Genomic DNA, 26920 nt, shown 5'->3' with positions numbered 1-26920 from the left:
CCATGTCTTTCAGTTTATATTTTTCCCAGTTCCTATATAAAGGTGGAAAATAAGATTTTCAATGGATTTTTGAAGGATTCGAGAGAGACGGAGGAAACCCCCCAACCCTTTAAGAGACTGGCATATGTTACAGATTGCTTTGGCTCTTCCACAACCACCACCACCAACCCTCCTCCCCACTCCATCCCTATCATTTCAGGCTGCTTGTGTTTGCTGCCTGGACTCGGATCCCGGATTCTTCATGATTTGCGGACGACATGCTCGTTTTTTAGCCGGGAAACCTTCTTCTCGTCCCGCATGTTCAGGACCAAACGATCGGTGCTGGTCCGGCGACTCTGGAGGAGCCGTGCGCCCGGCGGCGGGGAGGAGGAGGAAGGTGAGCCCGGTGAAACAGCAGCGGACAGCCGGGCGCATGGGGCTGGAGGCGGCCGGGGCTGCTGCATGGGCAAGTCGGGGAAGATCACCAAGGCTCACCTCGGCTCGGAGGCGGAATTGAAAGCGCTGACCCACGCGGTCCTGAAGAGGCTGAAGGAGAAACAACTGGAGGTGCTCTTGCAAGCGGTGGAGTCCAAAGGGGGCGCGCGGACCTCCTGCCTCCTCTTGCCCGGCAAGGTGGACTCCAAGCTGGGTCAGCATTGGTACACTCTCCCTTTGCTGCTGTGTAAAGTATTCAGGTGGCCAGATCTCAGGCATTGCTCGGAAGTGAAGAGGTTATGTTGCTGTGAATCTTATGGAAAAACTCACCCGGAGCTGGTCTGCTGCAATCCCCACCACCTCAGCAGGCTCTGTGAACTAGGTATGGCTGAAGGCACACACAAACTCCAGAGCTGGGGTGGGTGGGTAGGGGTGGCGAACGGGGGGGACTGTTGTATGAACAGAAAACCGGGCAGGGATAGTACAAAATTGGTTCTTAGGCTGGTGAGATGATCAATGATATTGTCTGTGTTTGTGACACACATAATGGCCGAGGCTTCCCACTTTTACTCCGGCCACATTCCCACGTAATCCTATGGAAGTGTTGTCTGAGTTAGGGTTGCAGTTTTTGCCTGCCTCTCTTCTGGCACGGCGGGTTTTCTTTTTGTCAACGCCGTGTGTGAAATCATACCTGCAGTAAAACAAGGATGTGGTTCACTACTGTATTTGTGGAGAAGGCTGTGTACAAAAAGGGAAATGTGTAGGTGCCTTGAACCCGTCAAATGATATTCAGAAGATAATTTTGCCTTATGTCGGGCTGATGTTTTGCAGAGAGGTCCCAGGGAACAGTCATAATCTAGGTCTGCTTTGCTTTAGAAAATGAATCCCTTGATCTAATGTTTAACAGAATTTCCAGCCAGTCTGGGATTTACAAAGCAACCCAACATTGGAAGTTAGTGGTTCACAAATCCTCCACCACCCCTTAACAAGAGAACGCATAATTTATGGGCTCCAGTTTGTCCGATGCAAGCATGCTTCCCTCTCCTGCAGTCAGCAGACTTCGCTTTCCAAATAAGACTCAGAAAAGTTTCACAGCATTTGATCCGCCAGTGGCGAAAAAGAAGGAAAGTTTCAAATGCCATTTTCTTTTGTTAATGGAAATGGGTTGTTGTTTTTTTTTGGCACGTTTAACTCCCATGCTACCTACCCGATGGCCTAAAAGAGCGATCCCTGACTTGCATTCCACCCCCCGCCCGTGTTTAAACATTGCAATTACTTGTAAACTTTGCTTAGTTGGTGTAGAATAGAAATCATCCCGTTCTGAGTAGTGGGTAGAGTTGTGGGAGGGGGAGAGAGGTAAACGGCAGCACTTGATTTTTTTTTTCTTGCCATTTCTTTTTTCCCTTTTCTGTGAAATGTTAAATGTGTGTGCAGCTAGCAAGGATTATCTAGCAGTCTGGATCAGTTGGTGTTTTCCAGTGCTGGAGTGTTTTAGCCGAGCCAAGGAGGCCCTGATCAGACAGCCAGAGTAGCAGATAGCAGGGAGACTGGCGCCAGGCGGCCCCTTTTGTTTATCTGACAGCTAAATATCAAGGCAATCACCGCCTAGCTGCCCTGCCTCCAACCCCCAGAGCTAAGACAAACAGTTTTGCTAAAAGAATGCCACTGTTATCATAAGTTCCTATCTTTTTTTCTCATGGCTCTGCCTTTATTTTCTCTATGCTTTTCTAATTCCAGAGTCTCCCCCTCCACCCTACTCCAGATATCCAATGGATTTTCTCAAACCAACTGGTAAGTAGACCTTTTAAAAGTAGGCTACTGTCTTTAGATAAAAAGGGAAAACATGCCTTTCTCAGGGGGATGTCTCCTTCTTTTGTTATACTTCTTATGCATTTCACTTTTTGGCTGTTTCTGTGGGATTTTTGCCCCTTTGCCACCCCAGTGATTTAGTATATGATTTGGCTAAGAAAACCTCTAGTTTTAAAACCCAGGAACTATAGTAGGTAGTCCATTTACATTGTTGCCTTTTCTAGATGTACTTGTACCAAGTAACTTGAAAACTCAGGATGGGTATGCACATAAAAATAATGTGAGTCAGTAGGTTTCGCCAACGTTGCTTCATGAATATCTGCAAGAAGTATAAAGTCTTCCTAATTCAGGTTACAATTGTAAGTAGTAAATGCAAAATGCATGACTTGTCAACTCACTGTATTTGAATTCTAATGAACTTAGATTGGTACAAGGTACAGCAAAGGATTCTAGGAACATTAATTTTTGTTGAATAAGGATACAAATAAGTGTTGGCAAATGTGGTTGTATAAATCTTCCGTTTACAAAAAAAATCATCTGTAATTAAGCATTACCAAATTAAAAAAATATGGAGGGGAGCTAAAAGTTTCTAACACAGCTCTTCATGCCTGTTGCTTGTAATTGAATGGCATCATGCCAGGGCAGAAGCCCATTTGAGGCTGGCACCAAGCTCTGTTGCGGTTGTCTGCATAAACTTCTGGTTGGCAGCAAGCTCGCCCTGTGTTAGATAAATAGGACTGGCACTGTGGAAGGAGACAGGTTTAGTGAAAATCGGAAATGGGGATGAAATCAGGGAGATGCAGAGCTCCACCAAGCCCCTTCATATCTTTCTGAAGATGAATGAATGGATCTAAAGTATTGATTATAACACAATTGTCTTTCTGGTTGTGTCTTAAAGTCATGCAGCACCATATGTAAACTTAGTATTTTACTTTTAAAAAGGGAGTTTAAAATAGCTTTGTTCCTGGGTTTGTTCCAGTTTCAGGGCTGTTTTTCTAAAATAGCTGATTTTCTAAAATTATTGCTATTCAGTTTGTTGGAGTTGGCTAGTTTCTGAAGTTCAAGAAATGTTAAAACCCCGAGGGGCTTGCCTGATAGGTTTCTCTTTTCATTTTAAAGTGTCTTTCAGTAAATGCTATTAAAAGGGGGGGAGGGTGCTGTAAATTATGAGGATATTTTAGAAACCTGGGAAATGAGCATAGGGCCCCATCCAGATGATGAGTGTCTCTTGTGATGTCAACTCCCATTGAAGTTAAGGTGCTTAGCACCTCATAGGAAAGTACTTATTGTCTTCAGTACTGGACCCTTTTAACCAGGTTCATTTTCTCCACTGTAAACTCTGATTAACATAAGGAGTTTTCTCTTGCTATGTGGAAACCGGCACAGCTGCTTAATAAATGAATGGGTCACAAAGCATATAATATTTTGCAGAGCATTAAAGAACACTAGACAAATGTTCACTAATTAATGAGGAGATATCCATGTTAATATATCCTACTTCCCTTACGAGTGCTACTTCCATTTACTAGTTGCTTTGATTTTAAAGGATTGTTTCTTTACACAGGCAAAGAGTCTACTGAGTAGTAAAGAATTTTGTTATTAGAGAAAGAGAGTTATCATTTAGACAAATTCTCGAATGGATAACAGAATGGTCCCATAGAAACTTCACATGCTTAGATTTGCATGACTTTTTGCATAGGGCATAAACTAATTTGTAAAGTGTTCAGGAGGATAGCAGCCAACATAAAGCTATAGGAAAGAAGGGTTAATGATTGCCTTCAGTTTCCTGGAAAGATGTTAGGATAAATCTATTAGCGGGGTTTAAACATCCAATCTACCTTTGCCAGGACCTCATTTTCAGTTAGTGGAGTGATATATTTATTCATTAGCAAGTGTTGACATAAGGTAGCAAAATGTGTGTAAACAGAAAAGCCGCAGAACATGAATGTGCCATTTCGAAAGGAAAAGTTCTTCGTATCAGCCAATAGGAAGTGATTAATGCTGCCAATCGGAAACTCAAAAACAACTGGTTACTCACCAAAAAGTTTAATTTAAAAAAAAAAATCCGTTTGGCAGTTGAACTCTGAATAATGTAATACATGGAACAATGACAGAGACAAACAGAAGTCTATAAGTCTGTCATTGCAGGTGGTTGTTACAACTGCTGGCTGCTGCTTTTTTCTTTTTCTTTTGCTTCCTCTTTCATCAAAGCTGTTGTGGAGAGAATGAGATACACAGACATTAAGTTCTCTATCATTGCTATCTCCTGTGGCTGACAGAACCTTGCTGGGATCCTAGGTGTCCCAAATTCCTATATTTCCAAGCATTGTGTCAAATATTATTTGCCTTAGGTTGGTTAAGTGAGAGAGAGGAATATTAGCTTACAAGGGAAAAGTGTTCAAATCTGAACCATTTTAAGCAAGAAGGAGTCCTGTCCTCACTATTCACCAGCGTTTCACCTTTGGGAAAACAGGAAGAGAATGTAGACTGTCCAGGCATGGCAAAGCCATTTTACTAGCACAGTTAAAACAGTTAGCAAAGATCTTTCCATTTACACCTTGACAGTCTAGAAGAACTGTCTGTAGCTACTGCTAAGGAGAAGTGTATCTAACAGTAACCTGGACATCTCACATTGGTATGAAGCATGGTAGTACCAATAATAATACTTACGCACTTCTGGCTAGGTCCTGCAATCCTTCACACAAACACACAATTCCAACGCAAGTGAGGGGGACTAATGCATGAGGAGGGGTTGCAGGATCAGGCCTTTACCTAGCACCACTCATGCAAGTATCTAAAAGCTTTTATAAATGTGAATGAAGCCTCCTAGCCCCCCTGTAAGTTAGCTTATTAATACAATAACTGTACAGATGGGTCAGCTAAGAGTCAGGAACGTTAGGTGACTTGGCTAAGGCCACACAGCATGTCTCTAACAAATCTGGGAACAGACTCCAAGATGACGTGCAGATTTGCTGTGACTTAAATGATTTTCACTAATTCTCTTATTAAGAGCCTGAATCTGCAGTCCTTCATTCTTTCCCATTAGCTTCAGTGGTAGTGTTATCTGTCTTAGGACTGCAGATTCAGACCCCAAATGAAAATGCTCACTCAATGAACTCTAAAGTAGAGAGGCTGACATACTGTTTATCTAAAAAACCCCGGTTGCTGTTCCATGCTGATGAGCTTTAGCAGAGTGAAACGCATGTCCATGGTTTGCATCCATGAGCTGGGTAACCATGACTCTTTTCCAAAAGCTATCACCTGTGTTTGGATACTGGTGGCCCCGTGTGCCTGTACTACTCGGAATGCTCTCCTGGCTCACAGCTAATTTATACTAGTTCTAGTGTTTGAGTTTGTGAAGGTGGCTGGTCCCGCGATTTAACAGTGTGTATTAAAAGGTCCTATCCCTTTTCTCTTATTTCCTTTCACCCCCCAAAGGCTGTGTATCAGGCTGAGCTGTCTTTACTGGCCGAGGCTGGCTGGATATGTTCCCTCTAGAGGCAGTCACAGAGGTCTCCCAAGAGCAATATGAGGTGCTTTCCCCCCACTTCCCCTAGGGGGTGAGCATGACCGAATTCTGGGGTAACTTAGCTCTGGCTCTAACTCTACGCCCCCATCCCCTCTGCATGAGAGAGTATATAGTCTGGATGGTCGTCCACTGACTTCTGTTTGCAGGGGAGAGCTAGGATCTCTCCTCTGTCTGTCACCTGCATATTAGGATGCAAAAAACTACTCAGGCTAAGCATCTAAGGCCCGTGGATTGCTCGTGGTCCTCAAGTGTTGTTGATTTTAATGGGAATTGAAGGTGTAGCAGGAAACACTGCACACCTCTCAGGGCCAGGCCCCTAGTCATTACACTGTTGATGTGAAGAACATGATTTCATGTCCTTTGGAAATGGCCCACTTTACAAAGAAATCTGGGGTGAAAGGGCTAACAGGTAGCAACTTCAAACGAACCACTCAGTCTTGGAGCGTTTCACTGGTATAAAAAAAATATTAAAAAATGACAGTGCTCCATACCAGCCAGAATGAGGCCTGGATGATGCTAAGCATGCAAGGCTCAACTAGCCAAGGGTTAACGCAAGGAACAGGAAAGGATCATCATGCCTTTTGCATAGCCTATGCCTGCTGGGGTGTAAGAGGGAACATGAGCAGTGCATTCAGTAATGGCTTATTCTAAAGTGAGGCCCGTGACCAAGCGCAGTTCTCGGTTTAAATGAATTGATAAAAGGAATTTTCTATTGGATATTAGGGAGTGGGATCAATTGAAGTGTGGAGAGGGACCAAATCAGTGGGCAAAGCTATGCTCAGGCAAAGGTCCAGGCTTTAGGGAGGATCTGAATAAGGCCTGATTTCTAATGTGCAACCTTGATGATGAAACAGAGCTGTTCGAATTCAAACTGTAGGGTTACTTTATCTCCACAGCAATTTTATGGTTAGGATTGTGTTTTTAAGTTAGAAGAAGTGGACATATTGCTATGACTGTCTCCTGCAGTCTTGAGGAATAGATCCCAAGTTACTTAAAAATGTCTGTCTGCATTGCTAGCAGAAGAATCTTGTTATATTTGACCCTAGAGCAAGATGACATGTAAGGGGCAAATTATGGCTTTTTGATGTATGGCACAGGTCTCACATTGACTCCCAAGTGGGAGTGCAACATGTTCATGTCGAGGCAGATTAGAGCTGGATATGAAGCACTAGTCTGTAGTACAAACCAGTACCATATTTTTGACACCTGCATTCAGAAAGGTGTGAGTGTGTTGAGGGAAAGCATCAGCAAAAGCATTTAAGAGCGATCTCAAGGGAAAGATACAAGGGAGTCATCTGTTCAGATAGACAAGTGGGCAGGGTTAAAAAAAAGCATATTTCCTTAGAATATAGAAAACAAACTAAAAAACATTTAGAAAGTGTATAGTATACAGTATTTCACAAGTAAGTCCATTTCCTGTCTCCCCTATTGTTTTCAGTTTGATTAAGTGTATCCTGTTAAACTGTATATTCCTGTTATGGATTATACTTTACTCTGATAACATGAGATTATACACACACACATGTTTTTTCCTTAGGTTTTCAGTAGTGAGTGCTTGGGGGGGAAAATGTGGGGGACAAAAAACTCTAGCCTATTTGTGCTGTGGCACTTGCTAAAGAGATGGTTTGTAGCTGAAATGAGGCAATTTAGGGTGCCCTAATTTTGCGTAACCAATTGTGGCAACTTGCCAGCAGCCCGAGGGTTGCATGTACATTTAGATTTTTTTCTTGACGGCAAATGCCTTCAACCACAGTATTTCCTTATGTTTGCATCTTCCCTGATAGATGATTAAAAATTGCTTGTGTGGGTTCATCTGCAGTAAAAAGGTTGGTCAACGTTGACCTCATGCTGCAATTATAGAAAGGGGGCAGTTGCAGTTTTTGGACACCAGGGGGCCAAACTTTGCCCCTCCCTGAATTGAACACTTCTAAATGTCAAGAGGAATAGCTAATGAGACAGATTCCTTTCATCATAAAAGCCCCTTCAGTGGTGCATGGAGAGAATTTGGTCCAGGCAGGCCTTTTTGGTGCATACACAACACGCTGGGGAAGCCAAGTAATTTACAGTCAGTGGAAGGGAAAATGTATATGAGTTCTTCATGAAACTAGCAAAAAAGACAGGAACAAAGGAGTAAAGTTGACATTGGACTATTTGTGACAAAAGTGGAGTATTATTTTTCTCTCTCTTTCAAATTTAATATTTCCACCTGGCCAACCTAGTTGTGTACTAGATTCAAGGTACAAAGCAGCCGTTTACACTCTTTCGGAGCTCTGTTAGTTACTTAAAAGATGGGAGACCTGATTTCATTAACCCGTGACTTGGACAAAAAGATTCCAGCCCTTATATAATTCTTGCATGCATTGAGTAATGATTAAGTGGTAATGTAGAGTTTAGACAAGGGTGATGAGTTTAGGGTGGATATATTATGATGAATGGCAGTGTCTGTGCAGACAATTAGTAATAGCTTCCTGTTGAACACTTTGGAATGTGTGTTCTGTTCTTGACATTGTTTACAGCGTGCTAAGAAACTAACATATATTAATTTCTTATTTTTTTCCTCTGCTGCAGCAGATTGTCCAGACTCTGTGCCTTCCTCCACTGAAACAGGGGGAACTAATTGTCTAGCCCCTGGGGGGCTTTCAGGTAAGACATTATCTGTGGTATGCTTTACTCACTCAGGACTCTTTACTCCTAGTGCACCTAAAGCTCCTTTTGGTTTTAGGCTGTGAATGAAGTAAGAATGATGCTGGGACAGTATAAGATTACAGGTCACTTAGGCTAGAATTTTCAAAGGGGGAATTAGGTTCCCAGTGCCCACTCACTTTCAGCAGGAATTGGGCACCTGGGGATGAATAGATGGACCCTATGGAGAAAAATTGAATTTTGGTGGGTATAGATTATTTATAGAGAAGTGAGCAGGTGAATTACAACTGTATCCTTGTGGAAAAATTCAAGGTCAGTCCCAGCCCTTGCCTTATTTACACAGGTGGTACCTTTGGTTTCAGTGGGGCTAATTGTATAGATAAGGAGAGCAGTATTTGACTGGTGGTCTTGAATCTTTGTAGGTTTTTGTTTGGTTAGCGTAACTGGTTTCTGCACAGCCTTCTGACTACAGTACATTCAATAATGGCATCAATGGAGTATATTATACCCTTACATGAGGACAACTGATCTAGTAGGTGTTTTCCATTCCAGCCATTGTGTTCCTGTATGATACTAGGCAATGGTTGCCCACGACCTGTCTATAATAGGTTAGCAATCAGCTGAGAAATATTAGGGCAACTGTATATGCATTTTATACATCGGGGGCTATATTATATTTCCTTCTGCATGGGACTGGCAGAGTGATAGAGAGGGCACATGGGCGCCCATGCACAAGGGGTAGGTATGTACAGTATGGCTCTCAGATCTGGGGAACACGGTAGAGTGGCTGGCTAGTAACATGGCATGATCTGGGGAGAGCTGTTGTGGTGTCTCTGCACAAGGATTGCTGTGTTGAGGGGAGAACATTTGACTGCACCTTTTGTACAAGTGTATGAAAGGACATTTCCCAGTGCCCTGCTCTCAGCACCCATCAGACCTTTTTGGCCTGATTTTCAGAGGTGCTATATCTCCACAGCTGGGGACTTCAAAGAGAGCTGCAAATCAGGCCTTTCAAAGGTATAATACCTTATTCACCTCCTTTCTTTCCCCACTACAGCTTTGCCTTTCAAGAGGCATGGCTGAGTCCTAAATGCAGTTACTAATACTATGGCTTGTATTATGATAACCAACCATAATTCGTCTGAAAATATGTACCTGCATGGTCTTGTGTAGGTTGGAAGATGCTTTCCTCTGTCAGTGAGTCTCAGTGATTTATGATTTGTGGAGCATTTACTCAGTTCATTGCCCTGTGACGGGAATTTTAGAAATATGTAGGTTCCTGGTTGCTGCTGGTGTGTGTGTGTCTGTGTCTTCTCTCCAGGAATTGCATTTGGTGTGGATGTCTTTAAGTGAGTCTTGTTTGTTTTTCTTTCAGTGTAATATATACCCTGCCTGTTATTTGAGAGGGAAGCATATTGTTTGTTCAAAGGCCCTAATGAGAATTAATCAAAGGAAGGGGGAGAAGGGCAACTTGTGGTTGGTCTCTCTCTCTTTTTTTGGAGGGGGCTATTGGTGGCTGTAACTTTAGGGAAGAAGGGTGGAGGGGGGAAAGGGTTGGAGAAGGGAGATTGGAAAGAGAACAGAAACAAGAAGTAAAACAACACAATAAGGATGTTAGATCATTTTTTTTTTCCTCGTGAAATATGTGGGGGTGGGTGGGGAAGGATTGAGTTCCACAGGATACCACATGAAATAAGTAAAGGAAGTACTAGCTTTTAAAAAGGGGCTTTCTGAAAGGTTTGTGTTATTGATAACATCTCATCTGTCTAGTCTGCCTCTGAAGGGACAGAGGGAGGTGGGGGTTTGGGCTGCAGGAAATAACATAACTTGCCTATGAATGCCTTCTTAAGGAGTTTGCTATGGAAGTTTAATTTCATAGCACAGCAAGAACTGGCAAAGGTACTCTACATGGGAAAGGTTTATTAAAATATTCTCTCTCACAGCTTCCGGAAGAAGGCACTGTTCCTTTTGGGGTGTATTTTTTTTTTTTTTTTGGTCTTGGGTTATCAAAAGTTTTCCAAACCTTCCCAAAACAGGGGAAACTTTTACGATCATTAACCACTCTTTCCCCCCACCAGTGTAATTGTAGCCATTTAGTTTAATGAGGAGCCGATAGGAGTGTTGACTCATGAAGGGATACGGTTAGCTACGCAAGCCATGAAACAAAGCCGAATGTCTCCACATGAAAGAGCATTTGTTTTGAATTTGCTCTGATTTACTGGCAACTTGGTTCCACACACAGAAGTGCAGCTCTGAAAATTCCCAACTGGAGAGACCCAGTCAAGCAAGGAAAATAAACCGCACTTTGCAGCAGTTCTCTAAAGCTAACTTTCTCTTTTCTTTTTCTACAAACTTTGGTAGCAGAACAGTGTATTTGAACAGGGCTTTAATGAGCTATTGTCAAGGTGCACTTGGAGTGTTTTATTTCTGTCTGAAGGGAAAAGCTGTATCTTATCTCCATTTAAACAGACAATGGTGTCAGATGCCATACACAAAGCATATCCTCTCATCTTCTTTTCACTCTTTAGAACTGGTGAGTTATATGGTGAGTTGCTTTATGACTTTATCCCAAAAGGATGTTTCACTGGATTAAAAAAAGCCCCAAATTGCTGTGCATCTGAGTAGATTGTTCTGACTGTCCAACTGCACAGTATTGGGATTGAATGGATAAGGATTGTGCTTCGGCCCCAAAGGCCCTAACATGAGGAGTCGCTCTGGCCACCATTGAGGAGAGCCACCTCTGGGGTGGAAATTGGCAGCTGTTAAACAGTGCTCAGCCACACTACACACAGCAGTTGCAGGACAGGGAAATGAAGACTGAACCAGTTGAAGGTAAAAAGGTGGGATATAGGAAGGCGGAAATGCAATCACCACCGATGAAATTTGAGAATTGGGCCAGGACACTGCAGTTAACATCCCTATTCCTGGGGAGTGGGGGCGCTGCCATGGCATCTTTAGAGACTGGGATGTTGCAAGAACGCTAATAAAACGAAAGCAGTGCATTAAAAAATGCTCATCCAGTCCTCCCGAAGAATGCAGAAAGCTGGACCCTTTCTTTTAAGGAGTCTAAGTTCCAGCTACGAAATATATATTTCATTCTTCTTCAGGAGGCAGAGGGCAATTTCATGGATGAATGGCAGAGGTACCAGGATAGCAGAGCTGAGAGGATGTGGGAGGGTGACCAGTGTGGAATGATGAGGGTAATATACTAAGAGCTTCTACAAGTGTTTTCCCCCTTGAAATAACCAATCTGAGCCTCTCTTTCACTTGCTCTGTTTTCTGTTTTTCTTCCTGGCCTAGGCTGTGCTGCAGTGAGCCAGCTTAATGAATGGGGCTCAGTTCGGGGTGGAAGGAAGGTCGGGAGCCTGGAGCCAGGGACTTGATTCTTTTGGCAAGGGAAGAAAAAAAAAAAAAAGGAGCTGAATGTGAAAACTTAATCCCGTGGGGGTCTTCACAAAGGAACTGGTTCCTCCTGAAATGCACAGAGGTGACCTTTAATTCACTGGTGCTGCCCTTTCATGTTGTATGTGGCACTTTAAAAGGAGCAAGCCTAAGAGTGGGTGGGAGTGAGGTTTGGGAAAGGGGAGGAGGGAACTCTGACAGCACAGCCATACTAAACCGCTGGGATCTAGTTAACTTTGTTTAAAAAAAATATATATTTCTAAAGGTTAAAATCCGAACAGAGAAGCCCATGGAGTCTACATGCGGCTTGGCTCAATTTTAGTGCAATATTAGTTAATCCATTACTCCCAAGGAAAAACACGCCAGTCTTCTCTCTCTCTCCCCACTCAGTCACTCTCTTTCTCCCTCTCCTTTTAGTCTCTGTCTCTCATTTTGTTTTGTTTTGGTTTTTGTTTGTTTTGCCTCTTTCCTTTGCTGACTCTCTCTCTCTGGCCCAGTTCAGTATTCCGTGCTTAAGAAATCTCCCACCGGACTCGGAGATGTTCCTGTCTGTGCAGTACTGAACTGGACTCTCTTTCTTTTAAACTACACCAGTTAACAAAAACACAAACAAAAACACTGTAGATAAAAAGGAAAATAATTCCCTTAAATAGGGGCGGGGCCAGGCTGTTTTTCAAATGTATCAGATCTTCTTCAGGAGATGTGTAGTTTGTGATTGTGCTTTAGTTTCTAACAAACAAGCTGCGGTCACATATGTTGGATAGCTCAGCGTCTGCTCAAAAACAGAAGTCCTCAAAGGGCCTCAGAGCTGCCACTTCATGTGTGAAATATGATGAGCTGGCTTGTGTCCTGGTCATCATTGCTTTTTATTAAGGAGTATTAATAAAATATCAGACTCGATAGGTTACGCAGATTGCAGTCCCAAATGGAGGTGTCTTTGATGACATATGCTAATTTTGGACTGGATCTAGAGCCTGTGGAAGTCGATGGGAGTGTTGTTTGTTGTCTTTTTTGGGTTTGAGATCACGCCCTTGATGCGTGAAAACTCCTCGGGTTGTGCTATTGAGACCTTCCGTCAGGCAGTTCTGAAAGGCAGGCACATAACACTGTTGTAGCTTAAAACAAGCGTAACCCCTTTTCATTCTGGATTAACACTTACTTTTGTTTAAGACAGAAACTGAAGTGACAGGAAGCAACATAGAGAAAATTGACAGTGCCTTTTATCCCCATTCCCTCACCCTTTCACCTCAAAACCTCATCTTATTTTAATGGAACACTTTAATTCAAGTTTGATTCATCTTTACTACAAAAGCTCCAATGTGCAGCTGACTGACATTTCATTATGAAATAGCGGACGGGCCTGGAATGTTTCACTATGACTTTGATCCCTTCTGGTATCTGTGTCAGCCTGGGAGAAGCACCTTTTTTAAATCTAGAACTATTCACAATAGAAGCATGATTATTTGGCTGGATCTACAGCCCTGTCCCATCCCCTCCCATCCCCCCTGCAAATTAGATGGGAGTAGCAGGGTTCTGAAGGTTTCTCTGGAGAAATCCTGACTGTCCCCCCCACCCCACCCCCTTCCCTCGAGCACACAGTTTATAACTGCCTGTGAAATGCCTTTATTTACAAATTGGCATCCTATTATAATCAGAAATTGAGAAATCTTCCTGTGTAAGTGGGATTGTATATTTGTCTCTGGGATAAACAATAAATAGTGATTTTTTTTTAAAAAAAAGTCATTTATACTCAGTTTATTTGAGCACATGCACTCTTTCTGTTGTTTTTAATGTCACAATGCATTGCAAATTTTCCTTAGCACCGCTGACGGCACTCGCTTGTACTTGTGTATTAAATAGCTTACCTAAAAACTCACTCCCGTGCTCAAAAGGACAAGGTTATCAGGGGTTAATGCTAAGATGACAGCATTGAAGTCTTTGGAGCAAACCAGGCCGCCTGCCAGACTAGGAGCCTTGCAGCCTCACACATCATCTGACCGTGGCAGAATGTAGCCAGGCCAGTGAAGTGGAGAGAGACTGGGACTTGGCAAGGTCTCCATGTAGCTTTTGGCCTCTGACACTCCATTCTAGCTCCTCCTTGTGTTAGACCCTTTCTTCCATAAGCAGGCTGGGCTTTTTAATGCGGAATCTCAACAGGGAGAGGAAATGGGAACAGAGCTGAGTAGCAAAGGTTATGGGGGAATAGAGTGTGTGTGTGTGTGTGTGTGTGTGTGTGTGTGTGTGTGTACGGTCCTCGTTCATGGATCTTGACTATATGTGCTATCAGTTTTATCTCAGTGAAATTCTATAGGGGTATTCCAAAAGAATATCAATTTAAAATTGTGCCTTGAAAACAACTAACAATAAAAAATAAATGAATGGAGTCAGAGTGGGCTTTTCTCAGGTACAGTATTTGGGGAAAAACATTCCCTAGGTCAGACTTCCCTCTTGTTAAGCAAAATTTGTTTAATTTCGGCAAAGGAGAACACATTACTATTGTCTGCCACAGCTATTTCTAATGCATGCAGCTTCAATCTGCAGTTTTATTTTTGCAATACTATTGTGTGTAAGTGTTTTCACTGCTGCTTGCTAATGATTTTCTGAGCCATTATTTCTGTACAGCAGTCTGACAATTTAGGGGAAAATAATGCATTTTAAAGTTTAGCACCAGTGATGTGAGTGTGTGTTCATCTGTATGTTTGGCTTCGATTAACTCAGAAGGGTATCCACCTGCAGAATAAAATGTACCCCCTGAATGTGGTGGGAAACCCGATAATTTGGGACTTTTAAAACTAGACAGGATAAAAAGACTAAAGCTTTTCCATCTATGATTTCTATGATCCTTTAACAGTTACACTGCAGAAACAAATAGCATTAACCTCATGCATTTATCTAATAGTGGGAGATTAAAAAAAAAAAAAAAAAAAAAGACGATGTTGCTTCTGCACGTGGATGCCGAGAATGCAACCAATGGGTGATCTTAAATACACGCTACAGGAAGGGGTAGGTGGGGAGAATGGCCAGTGAGTGGCATAGTGGTAGATACAGGAGCCCCATCCCTAAATTCCCCTGCACGCTGGGGGACCCCACTTTGTTTGGGTGGGGTCTGAGAAATCCTGTCCCACTTCCTGTCCCTTCTCCGAGCAGAATTGGTGGGTCACGGTCAAGGTGTGCCATAGTCAAGGAGGTGAGATTTGGCCCCAAGTATAGAAATTTAAGACCCAGAGGTATCTCAAGTTGGTGTCTGAAACTGAGGCAGCCAGAGCTAGTGGACACGTCTGAAAATGCGCTTGTGGCTTCAGCGTTTCAGCCCTAAGGGCTTTCTTCATGAGCGATCAGTACAGCGAAAAGGATACGTCCTGTATCAGCTCTTCCTGAAGAAGACACCTTACCACAGACAGTTCCTCCTGACCGTATCCTCTGCCGCACGTATTTCAGACATTCACATGTTCGTTCCATTACACTGAACTGTACGGCCTGACCTGCTCCTCACAGCCTGTCGCTTGACTATTAACTAAGGTTATTGCAGGGTTATCAGCCGTCCCTATCAGCTCCACAGCCATTCTGACTCCTGCAGGCTTGGAGCGACACTGATATTGACCTCTCTCTCTCCCTTTGACCAAATGGGGGGCCGGTCAGTCTTATCTGCTATGTGACAGGGTGGTTTCAAAAGATGAACGTGGAATTCCTGCTGGTGCCTTCTTGTAGTGACCTCGGAGTGAGCTGTGTAAAAGAATACTGTAACGGGCCACTCAGAGGTCACTGCCAGCCGTACCATCTTTCTTAAGTAGGATTGAATGACCCGCGCAGCAGCCTGGCTGCCTGCCTACTGTCACAAAGTAGCTTCCTTTCCAGTTTATTTTGAGCTCTAAGATATTATTAACTCCTGATACACAGTCTGGATTTAGTTGTAACACACAAAGAAAGCAAAGTTCAAGTTTACCTTCTTCACTTTTTACCTAAATATCTTTTGTTTCTCTCCCCATCCCGCTCCTCTTTGTGTATGGGCTGTTTGCCAGGGGCTTTTTTAACATGGAAACTGGGGAATAAGTTATGTCATGGCTGCTGTTGAGGAATCATGTAGTGTAAACAAGAATATGGCCCAATCTTGTGTAGTGCTGGGGTCTGTGGGAAAGGAGCATCGGCGCCTCGCAGGATTTCCGGCCTTTGGCTTTTGATTAGACTTTTTAAGTCAATGATAATGTCTTGGGTGTAGTCTTGAAATGTTGTTGGCTGTTGAGTTGTAGGGGATGGTGGAGTAACCTCATCACCAGTAGCCAGGTGTCTCCTCCTGCCGGAATAGGCCCGTTTGTAAGAAAATCCAAACAAGGATTTCATTGCAGAGATTCTCCCTCATTGTCCAGTGGATGATGGGGTGAAGGGTTTGTCCACCTGCTCCCTTAACCTCGTAAATCCCAGTGGATCTACAGGATGCCAGGGTCATCTGGGTAAAGGCCTTCTACCCCTTCAGTGGCTCTGGCCCCAGGCAACCTGTTCTCAACTCCTTGGATTCTCTACTGGCTGCAGCAGGACCTGGTGACCCTGACAGGTGGTAGTGGCAGGGGAAATCTATGGTAAAGTTAATAAACCTGGGACTGTATTAACTTGTGTAGCTAACTACCACTGGAGTGGGGGATAGCCAGTGATCATCCCACCTACCCTGACTCCAATCTTTTCTCCATGGGGACTCTGGAGAGCACAAAGAGCTTTGCACATGGTTTGAGGAGGGCAGGGAATGGTGCCATGGAGATGCCAGACCTCTTCCCTTCTCCAGTCCCACATGCAGGAGAGAGCTGTGTGCGAAATAGTTCTACATGAGTTCGATCTATCCCTGGTTCCAAGCCCCCACCAGCTAGCTGCAACGGGCTGCTGTTCCTGCAAGCAGTAGACAAAGCAGGCAGCTGCCAAAGACGTTAGAAGGGAGCATTGCACAACTTTAAAGGAGCATGTTCCCCAATTGATCAGCAACGTAACAACGAAACAACGTTAACCGGGACGACTTTAGGTGAGGAGTTACTGTACCTCTCCTTCTGTGTGTATCTTGGCTTGGGAGGGAAAGACTGGTGAAGAGAGGCATAATTCATACCTCGGTATACCAGCTTTGGTTGGTCTAGCCTTATGGGTATTTTGCCCAGTGCTTAATTTGTGCCAGTACTGAGCCCTGGCATCTCTAGGCTTGGCAGTTCATAGCCCTGGCATCTCTGGGCTTACCACTTCAGTTATGAAAGTAAAAAAATTGCTTGAGCGCCGACACTTAATTGCTTGAGTCCCAGCACCTCTTTCACTACAAATTAAGCACTGCTTTTGCCTCAAAGTGCTGTACCAGCCGGAGAACCATTTTCTGCAGAGTTGTTTTGGGTAGGAGTTTAAATATGTGATGATAACTTTCACCCTGTTAATTAACAGGAAACATTGGGACAAGACAGGAAATTGCATCATTTTTTATGAGGAAAGAGCCAAGAAAAAAATAGAAAGAAAAGAAAACATAGTTATTAATGAAAGGAGAGAAGAGGGGGAAAGGAAAACAAAAAGAACCCTTTTCCCCCAGTGATCAGAAAGTTCTCGCGGTGCCCAAGTTTCAGAGAGAGGCTTGTTGGAGTACTCTGTTTTATTTTTATTATGTTGAAAAATATTTTAATAGCAGGGTCACCTTTGCTTGAACGCTAAAAACTCAGCCTTGTTGCTCAATTTATTGAAGAATCTTTTCATAACTTTTCTCAGCTTCCTTCCCCAAACTGCCAGGCTGAGGAAGCTCTTGGCTTGGAAGCTAATTTTGGTTTGGCTGCTCAGCCCACAGAATTGGTCCCCACCCAGTGTCATTATCTTGGTTTTAACTTGCAAAAAAAAAAAAAAAAAAAGAGAGAGAGAGAGAAATTTTATAAGAGTTTGCACAGCCCTTCCTTACTCTTTTAATCTTGCTGCACAAAAAGCATTGCAGCTTCAGCTTCCTAAATGCTATGTCCTTAGCATTTGCACTTTGTCTGCTCTGTTTTCCTTACTGTAAATAACATCAAACCACTACGCCTTTTTGAAAAGTTCCTTGGGAATCCTCTCTGAGATCTTCCTAGTGCATTAACTAAGACAAAAAATGAATGCCATTTAGAGCTGGCTTGGTGGAGCTGACTTCAGCTGTTCGCATGTTTGTGAAGAACCAGTACAAGTTAGGCCTTCCTTTTTAAAAAAAAAAAAAAAAAAAAAAAATATGGCTCTTAGGGGGCTGATGATATTCTGGCTTTGATCCGGCAAGTCCTTGGATTGTCATCTTCCAGGCACAAGTGTGAATGGGAGGCACAGGGTTCAGTTCTAGGTATAGTCCTCTAAACTGAGTGTGTGTCTCTGTTCCGCCTGCTGCCTTAACTTGCAAGTGCTCAAAGTGAAAGGGTTGGGATATGGGTAGAGAATGGGCACCTCTGAGGAGATACGGGTCTTAAAAGCCATCCTTCCCCATCCTAATTAGGCTCTTAGCTCTGACTCCAGACGTAATTTGGTTGCCATGCAGCAGTGCTCTCACTAATGCAGAATTGGCTTCCCTGTGCACTCCCTCTCCTGCCTAACTCTTTTTGCCTTGTTCTTACACACACTCACCCTGCACCTGTGCTATACAGGACCAAGCTCTCCACACATACACGCAAGGAGTGACATGCTGATAGCGATGAATGTAAATTGGTTGGGATGACACATCGCTGGGTGTGAGGGTGCCATTGTGTCTAATTTTACTAACCTCCCAATTTCATATGCATCAGTAGGACTTTTGGCTAGACTGATATCACTTCCCTTGATTGAATACGCACAAAGCTGCAGCCTAACTAGTTCACTGAGTTATCTTATCGTTATTCAAATAGAGGCTATTACAGGAGACGAGGAGCTCATTCGTTGGCTTCTTCTTGTTTCGTTTTGTTTTCATAACACAATGAGAGCCTCGGGTTGTAATTGTCAGTGTGTAAAGCATTGCTGAGAATTCAGCCAGGGTGACTTGTCAAAACACAGCACTGACGCCAGAGCAGAGTGATGCAGGCAGGTTGAATGCAGGCCGAAGTGGTTTTGCAGGAGAGCTTTGTTGTCAACTTCTTTTTTTATTTAATCTGTTGGCACAATTTTGAAACACCAACTTCAGTTTAATCCTTCGTGTCATCTTGTTTCAGTTGAGCCGGTGTATGTATGTGAATATAGTCCTCCATATATGCAATTACTCCTATCAAGCCTCTGTAGAAAGCAGCATGTTAAACACTGTGCGGGAGCTGGGTAGATATAGATTATTCAGGTATGTCCTCAGGAGCCTTTGTGTCTCCGTGGTTGGTTGATAAATTGCAGGCCCACAGAAAAATAATACTGATCTTTCCGAGGGCTTTTGCTAATAAAGAGGGAAGGCATATTTTGTCTTAAATTAATACTTCCAAACTGCTCAAATTGGAGAACATTCAAAATATTATTATATGTATGTACATACATGTACATAATAAGCAAATATGGGACTAAGAATAGTAATCTTCTTTTGGTGGTAAAGATGTTGTTTGTAGAGTGTTGCTGCCAAAGTAGGTTAAATGAGAGCTAACTTTTAGAAGTGAGCAGTATGGCAGCATTCAATGGAGTAAAATAACTTGGAATGTTCGGTTCTCATCATGCCTTTTTAAGGCAGACCTCCCATCACCAAGGGTCTGTTCAGCCCTTACCATCTTTTAAAAGCATACAAAGACACCTGGTGTTACCAATGGTGTCATAATAAAATGTTCATTAGCTTCTGAAGCAACCTTATTTATGCCTGACAAACCCGGGTGTTGGGGAGGTGGTGAATGTTTCAAACAGTCTTCACTTTATAATTGGTAAAGTTGGCCCTGGACCAAATGACTTTAAGTGATGAAACTGATGCCTTTAATTTATAGATACTAAAATTCCAGAGCATTACCGCTCAGTGTGAGAGTCTTTCCAAGTTGGATAATGTACGGTGTAGTCTAATGGACAACCCAGTGGTGATTTTTTCTATTTGCACTTTGATGAGTAACCACGTTTTACATTCCAGGCAGGTATAGTGGTTATCTGCAGATTTCAAGAACACTGATAGGACTGCATTTTGAAGATCTGGAGAACACTAACTAAAATCAGAACCCCCCAAAAATAAGAGCTCCACACAACCAGAGAGATTTTTGCCCTGCTGGTAGGGGACTTAACGCCCATCTGATACTGTTCTATTGCATCTGAGTGTTTCATTTGTGCAATACCATGTTGGACAGAGTAAATAAATGCATAAAATCATACTTCAAGCAGTGATGCAGGAATTAAATAGCAGAAGTCTTGTTTGGAAAACTAGCTGGGAGCCTGAAGTTTACATCACTAGGCTTGAACTGGTGAATTAATTTTCTTTGTAAACTAGGCTGAGGCTTTTTAGCTCACGATAAGGAACAAACTCATAAATCTTAATGCAGTGCAAAGTGTGGCCTGTAGTTTTTCTATTCTTTTCCACTGCCTTGCAGGGTAAGTATGGAAAATGTATCCTTTAATGTCACCAGGCTCAATCCTTGAACCATTACTCATGCCTGTAGTGATTACCCAGGTGAGTAAAGATCACTGGCGTGTGTAACTGTTGCGGAAGGGGGCCCAAGAACTGTAGAGCCTCACCCATAACGCCTCCATTCTTTTATAGTGTAGTCAGTGCATTTGGAGGGGGAGGGGGGCGAGAATGTGCAGTGTGAATGGTGGAGGGAGATGGAAAGGAAATACCAGTAAAACAATGAAGTGCCAGGCTGTGTAAATGCCGTGGAAGATCATTGGTGCCTAATTGACTCTGGAAGGCAGGGGATTCAATGTAAGGTACTGTGTAGCTCAGCCGCTTGTGATAACTGGAGTGATGGTAACAAGCAGGCCACCCTTCCCCCATCCCTTTTCTTTCTTTGTCACGGACAGATAATGTTGAGATGGGTTGGAAGATACAAATTCTGCACTGTAGCTTTGCTGCTGGGGAAGGGAGATGTAAAGTAGCTGGGGTTTATTGGAACAAGTTTATTTTTGGTGTGTTACTTTTGTGCACATTGTGGACACAGTCTAAACTATAAAGTCCTGTCAGCACCTGTGTTTCTGTGAGGTGCATGGGTAAGCAAGGAGTCTGCATGGTCTGCTAGATTCAGGTCCCATCTCTACCCCAGCTATAGCGGAACCAGGAGACCCAGTTACAATCCTGTTGTCCTCTGACCTAGTTACAGCATGGTTAAAAGTTATAAGCTAGATAGCACCCAACTGTGTCCCCAGAACCAGGCTGAAGTCTTGGAGTGTCTCTGGGTTCAGCCTAGTTATCGAGACACAGTTAGGTTTTGTCTAGATTGCAACTTTTAATTGTGTGGTAACTAGGTCAGGGACAACCGTGCTGTAACTGGGTGCCCTAACTGGATTAGAAATGGAGTTTAAATGGGATTGAGAGCCAGGAACTCCTGAGTTCTGACTCAGGTGCTGCCACTGACTTACTGTGTAGCCTAGGGCAAATCACTTAAACCACTGTCTGGCTCAGTTCCCCCATCTGTAAAATGTGGATCCTAGCACTTACCCATTTCGCAGGAATGTTCGGAGGATTAATTAGTTAATGAATGTAATGCACTGTATAATTGCTAAGTAGTATTAATCCAGAGAGTAAGGTGGGAAGTGATGGGATGAAGTGGGGGAAGGGACAGATAAGCAGCTTCTTGCTTGGGACCCTAGTCTGAACATTTTGAAATGTCCTTCACTGTTACTTTTGGCTATTAAATTTCATTCTTAACCTGGAGTTACCAGGGTTGCATTTGGAGAGTGGGGTGGACAGGACGACAGAGGGGGAGGGGGTGGTGTGGGTGGAACAGACCACCAGAACATATTTTGTGGGCCTGAATGTGTGTGCATGTGTGTGTGAGAGAGCTTTGCTGCATGCGCTTTGGAATAGAAGTGATTAGATTATGAAGGCAGACAGAAGTAATGATTAACTTTTTCAGTCTGCATGCTGTCTCCAGTCTGGCGCTTGGTGTTTTTTTTCCCCCTAAGTAGGCCCTGGCCCTGAGTCGACAGGGTATTAGGTTGTAAAGAAAGACAGAAAGAATGAAAGCGAGGGGTGGGAAGGGGAAGGGGGGGGTGATTTTTCCATCAGATCCGGGAATGGAATTTATTGGCTGGAATGCAGTAAATGTTCAAAATGCCATCCCATCTAAACAGTTTTCATAATTGTTATGGAAGGGGGGGGGGGGATCGGGGCATGAGGGAATGAAAAGAACTTTTGTTTCTAACTGTATTTTTCCACATCTTATATCCGTATAAGAAACATTTCCCTACTCTCTAGAAAAATAGTGTTTTAAGCAAGGGTGGACTTTTTTTTTTTTTTTTGGGTAAATGTCTGTTTTTGGTCTTGTAATAACTTTGGGGGAGAACTGTAGGTCAGTGTGCTGTGGAGAGTGGGTTTTTAAATTTTTCATTATTAAAATTCGACTCAGCATGTGAGTGTGTATGGAGTATGTGTGAGTGTGTATGGAATGCATTTAGGAAAAAAATGTAATACACGTCTGGGTATTAAATATCAATTTGGAAATACTAGGCTCCTATGCATTGATTTTTTTATTAAGTCCTTTACGAGCCTGTTAACATGTAACCCACATAGCTACATGTTGTCACTGGAAAGAAAAAAAAGTTCAGAGCTACAACTTTTGCTGAGCCCCTATCTCTCCTTGCTCCAAGGTGCAATAAGGAGATCAAACTTCCTGCAGAATGAATAGGTGACCGGGCTACAGCAGTGTGACCTGGATTTTATTGTTGAACTCTTTCTTGGATTTGATTTGATTTTTATTTACTGGAAAAGGTTTACAGTCTTCATCCTGCAAGTCCTACTCCAGGAAATCTTTCATTCTGGAAGTCCTTGGGCATAAAGATTGCTTACCCTGGTTTTATGCCAGGCTACCTCCATTGGCTTTGATGGAGTTATTCCTGAATTACATTGGTATGATTGAAAAGGAAGATAAAACCTATTGACATCAATGGGAATACAGGCGGGAGTAAGTATACACAGGGAAATACGTTTTGGCAAGATCAGTTGCAGGCGTGGTTCTCTTTGGTGAGTGATGGGAAGTCGCCAGTCCCATCTATGCCTTCTCCGTGCTCTTAAGAGCTTAGGCTCAAATAGGGGTTGGAGATAGGTAGAAAAAGGGTGTGTTTCAGGAGACATGGACTTATCATGCAAATGGTTCGCTAACCTGTGTTTTCCCCTCTTGGGCCATGCAACTGAGTGAGTAGCTTGGCAGTGCAACAGCAGCACTCCCGTGCTGGCTCAGGTTCCCTGCATGTCAAGGGAAACCACTGAAATCTTGCTGATTCTCCTTAAAACAAGACAACCCCCGGTTATACCTGGTATCTGAAAAGCCTGGGGCAGGGGTGAGGGTTTCAGGCTACACAGTGTGGGATGGGATCTGTGGGCAGGAAGATTATTGTTCTTACCAGAATAAAATCACATGTCCAAAACGGATTTTGAAGGATTTATAGCAAATTACCTGAAAAGATACCACATGGGAGCAGTGTAAGTGCAATATCTGAGGGACGTGGAGAGGGGAGAGAGAGAGGTTGAGGTATGTGGGAGAAACTGAAAGATCTAAGAGAGATGGGGCCAGAGAAGAGAGAACCTGTCTTCAGAATAACTTGCGAGTGTTTTGTTATTGCAGTCCAAGATTAAGTGCTGCCACTTACTCAAGCCAGGTCTGCCCTAGGAGTACTTTGCTGGGATAGCAATACCGGCGTATTGTACCACAGAACGCTTCTAGTGTGTATGCAGCTTATACCAGCAAAACTGAGCTTTTCCAAGCTTATTCTAGTACCCATCCCCCGCCCCCAACCCCCAGAAGCAGTCACAGGACACACCTCATCACACCGCTGACCAACATAGTAATGCCAGCAAAAGTTTGTAGTGTAGACCTTGACCCTAAGGGTACGTCTATACTTACCCGCTGGTTCGGCGGCAAGCAATCAATCTTCTGGGATCGATTTATCGCGTCTTGTCTAGATGCGATAAATCGATCCCGGAAGTGCTCGCCGTCGATGCCGGTAATCCTGCTCCGCGAGAGGAGTAGGCGGAGTCGACGGGGGAGCGTGCCTGCCGCGTCTGGACCCGCGGTAAGTACCTTTAAGTTCGAACTAAGATACTTCGACTTCAGCTACGTTATTCACATCGCTGAAGTTGCATATCTTAGTTCGAACTGGGGGCTTAGTGTGGACCAGCCCTAAGTCAAGTCTCCTGTCCTTGCATGGGGCTCCTTATAGTGCAAGATATATATATATCTCCTGAAGTTGATAAGCTTGTCACTTTACAAAGATATGGATCAAATAGTTTGGAGCAAGAGCAGTTCATGGAAAGTAGAATAGCTGAACCAATGACACTAGAGAAAACTGAGCGTGTCATTTATACTATTTCTTTGACAGGGTATGAAATAAGAAAATTTGCTATAGCTAAAATAGTTTTTTTGCTGCATGGGTTTCCCATTCAGATGTAGCAGAATGATACTAATAGGACTTTGGTGTGCGCATCCCCTCTAGCCCTTATTGTTTGTCTGCTCAGCTAGTCAACGGTGTGACATAAAAGCCTATGCAGCAGTGGTTTTCGACTTTTTTTTCATTTGTGGACCCCTTTGGAAATTTAGACATAGTCTGCAGGCCCCCAGCGGTCTGCAGACCACAGTCGGAAAACCACTGCGATATAGGACAGAACCAAAGTGTATAGTAGGAGCTTCTTTTCTGTTGTCTGAAATCCTATCAGATATTTTTTAAAGCCTTTATTAACGGAGTTTTCTCTCTCCTTCTCTCTCACCACCACTGACAGCCCCCTCCACGTTTGTTGTTCTTATCCAAACACAGGGTTCATTCCTGTTTAGGGGGTGGGAGTGGGTAAGATTCCCACCCTTGCTTCCCAGAGTTAAAATAAAACAAAGAAGAAGATTCCTGGATCTTTGGGGGTTAGAAAAAGAGAGACAAGTAAAGAAAGTTCTTGAAATTAAAACTTCAAAAATAATTAGGCTGACTGTATACTAAACAACAGCAAAGAGGCCCATTTACTGTAAATATTATGAATGGATTTGGCTGACTCCAGGATCCCCACCCTTCCTCTAAGGCTTTTCTCTGAGTTAAGTTGAAATTCGGCCTTCAGACAGCACAGTACTCTATAATTTGCATGGCTGATGAGGCCCAAAGCCTGGGACAGAGGAAGCTGGAGTCAGCTGGCTCCTTTCTAACCACTGGAGACAGGCAGACAGGCATTTTTGGTGTGTGTGTTTTTCTTCTAGCTCCAAACACACTACTTACAAGGACTGGTGGCTGCTGCTTTGCTGGCTTTTAAAGAAAATTTAACTGGGCATAAAAGAGTTCTTCTCTTCTTGGGTAATTTTTAGCACTAGTAATTGATTAATCATCATCATCAGACAGTAGCAATGACTAGTTGTACATTTATGAATCAAATTTTTTGTTTGGCAGAGTGATCGAACCCTGCAGATTTCAGTTTCAGTTCTGTTCTTGTCTGTTCTTGTCCCCTACCCCTTCCCTCCCCTCTCTTTAATTTGTATATTTAAAAAGTAGATTAAAAAGCTGGCATTGAGAATGTAGCGCAGTGTTTGACCCATAATGTGCGTGTTCGTTTTTTTTAATCATCCTACATTTTTCAGGCTTTAATTTCCTGTGTTGAAGACACACTTCTGGGGCCCTGTTCAGCTGTTGAAGTCGGTAGCATTCAAAGAGAGCTGGCCCATGTGGTGACACTGTTACAGTTCAGGATGTCTCAGTGTTTCCAGTCTGAGTGTCTGCTGTCTGGGGCCTTTAGATAGAACTCTGAGGAACTCATTGACCTCAGCCCTAGGGCTGGGCCTCACAGGAACCTTTTTTTTTTTTTTTTTTTAAGCAGTGTCCACCCAGCCCCACACTTGAATTAACCCATTGAGTTTTTGGATTTGAATGAAAGCCAAAGATTTAAAGAGGGAAGCTCAGCCCAAACCACTATGTTTGAGGGTGAAACACTGGGGGACACCACAGAGTTTCAGATACCTTCCACCCGTAATCATATCTCAGAAGTCACGCTAGCGCTGACTGAAACTTGGTTGTGGTTTCACCATAATGTTTGCCAGCCTTGGTGACCATTAGAACAACCTTTGGGCAAGTTTCAGGTTTGCATCTTCTAAACCAGGCAAATTTCACTTAGTTTTGTTGTGGAAGTTTTGCACACCTGATAATAATTAACAAGGGCATGAACCAGGATCGCAGCTCTGATCTGGGAAGTTCGTCTCCAGATCTGCACTTGGTGCCTGACCCCTTACTCCATAATGGCTTGACCCAAAACCTTAATCTGAACATCCTCATTAAACTTTAAAAGTTCAGAGCTGAATCTAGACTTAACAGCTTGGCCCGGCTCTAGAAACTAAACTGTCATAAAAGCTTCACATACTGAGGGCAAAATCCTATAGTCCTTCCTCAAGACAAAACTCTGATTGAAATCAAATGGGAGTTTTGCATGAGTAGGAATTTCAGGATTAGTGTTTTAATAGAACAAAAGGTTTTTTTACACACTAAAAGATTTTAAATTAAAAAAAATCCCACATAGTTTGGAAAAAAATATTTCCATTTTATTTTCCCTGAATATGAAAGGGAGCAGAGAGATATTTGTCTGGGCAGATGGGCATCTCGTTAAATAAGAAAAAATTCCTAAGGCTCTTTAGCTTGCAGAGTTACTGTATATGCTGAGTAATAAGAGCTGCCTAATTAGACATAGACACACATTTACGGTCTAGCCTGTCAATCTGCGGATTAAGGACTCCATAAGTACCCATTGACACGATAGACTGTAATGGCTCCTAAAGAGATGTTATGGTCTATCTGTGTCAATAATCCACTGATTAAGGGCTCCCTAAGTACGTGTTGACACGACAGACTGTAGTAGCTCCTTTAGAGTCTATTGTTTAGTGATTCAGTTTCCATGATGCTGCCCCATTGGGGGCTGGTGATCACTACAGTTTGGGAGCTTATGTACATATCAAGATTGGGTTGGGTTTATTATTGGCTGTGAAAACCACAGCAGCAACAACAACAACAGGAATTTAACACATCATACTCTCCTAAATTAGCCTTTCAGAAATGACCTGTGCCATCAAGCTG

General features: G+C 43.1%; 1 protein-coding gene across 2 annotated transcripts in view; it reads left to right on the top strand.

The window, feature by feature from the left end:
* The first annotated feature begins 297 nt into the window (after positions 1–297).
* SMAD7 (SMAD family member 7) overlaps positions 298–26920 on the top strand; it is a 37837-nt gene continuing 11214 nt past the window's right edge. Inside the window, exons 1-3 of one of the 2 annotated variants that reach the window (XM_065406585.1) lie at positions 298–796; positions 2152–2205; positions 8324–8395. In XM_065406585.1, the coding sequence (XP_065262657.1) occupies positions 298–796; positions 2152–2205; positions 8324–8395 (625 nt within the window). Of the gene's footprint in view, positions 797–2151; positions 2206–8320; positions 8396–26920 lie in introns of both variants that reach the window. The other variant, XM_065406584.1, reaches the window with a different exon arrangement.

This window comes from Emys orbicularis, chromosome 6 (assembly GCF_028017835.1).
Source record: "Emys orbicularis isolate rEmyOrb1 chromosome 6, rEmyOrb1.hap1, whole genome shotgun sequence".
Lineage (NCBI taxonomy): Eukaryota > Metazoa > Chordata > Testudines > Emydidae > Emys > Emys orbicularis.
The sequence above is the reverse complement of the archived record's forward strand: the minus strand, read 5'-3'. Positions and strand labels throughout refer to the sequence as shown.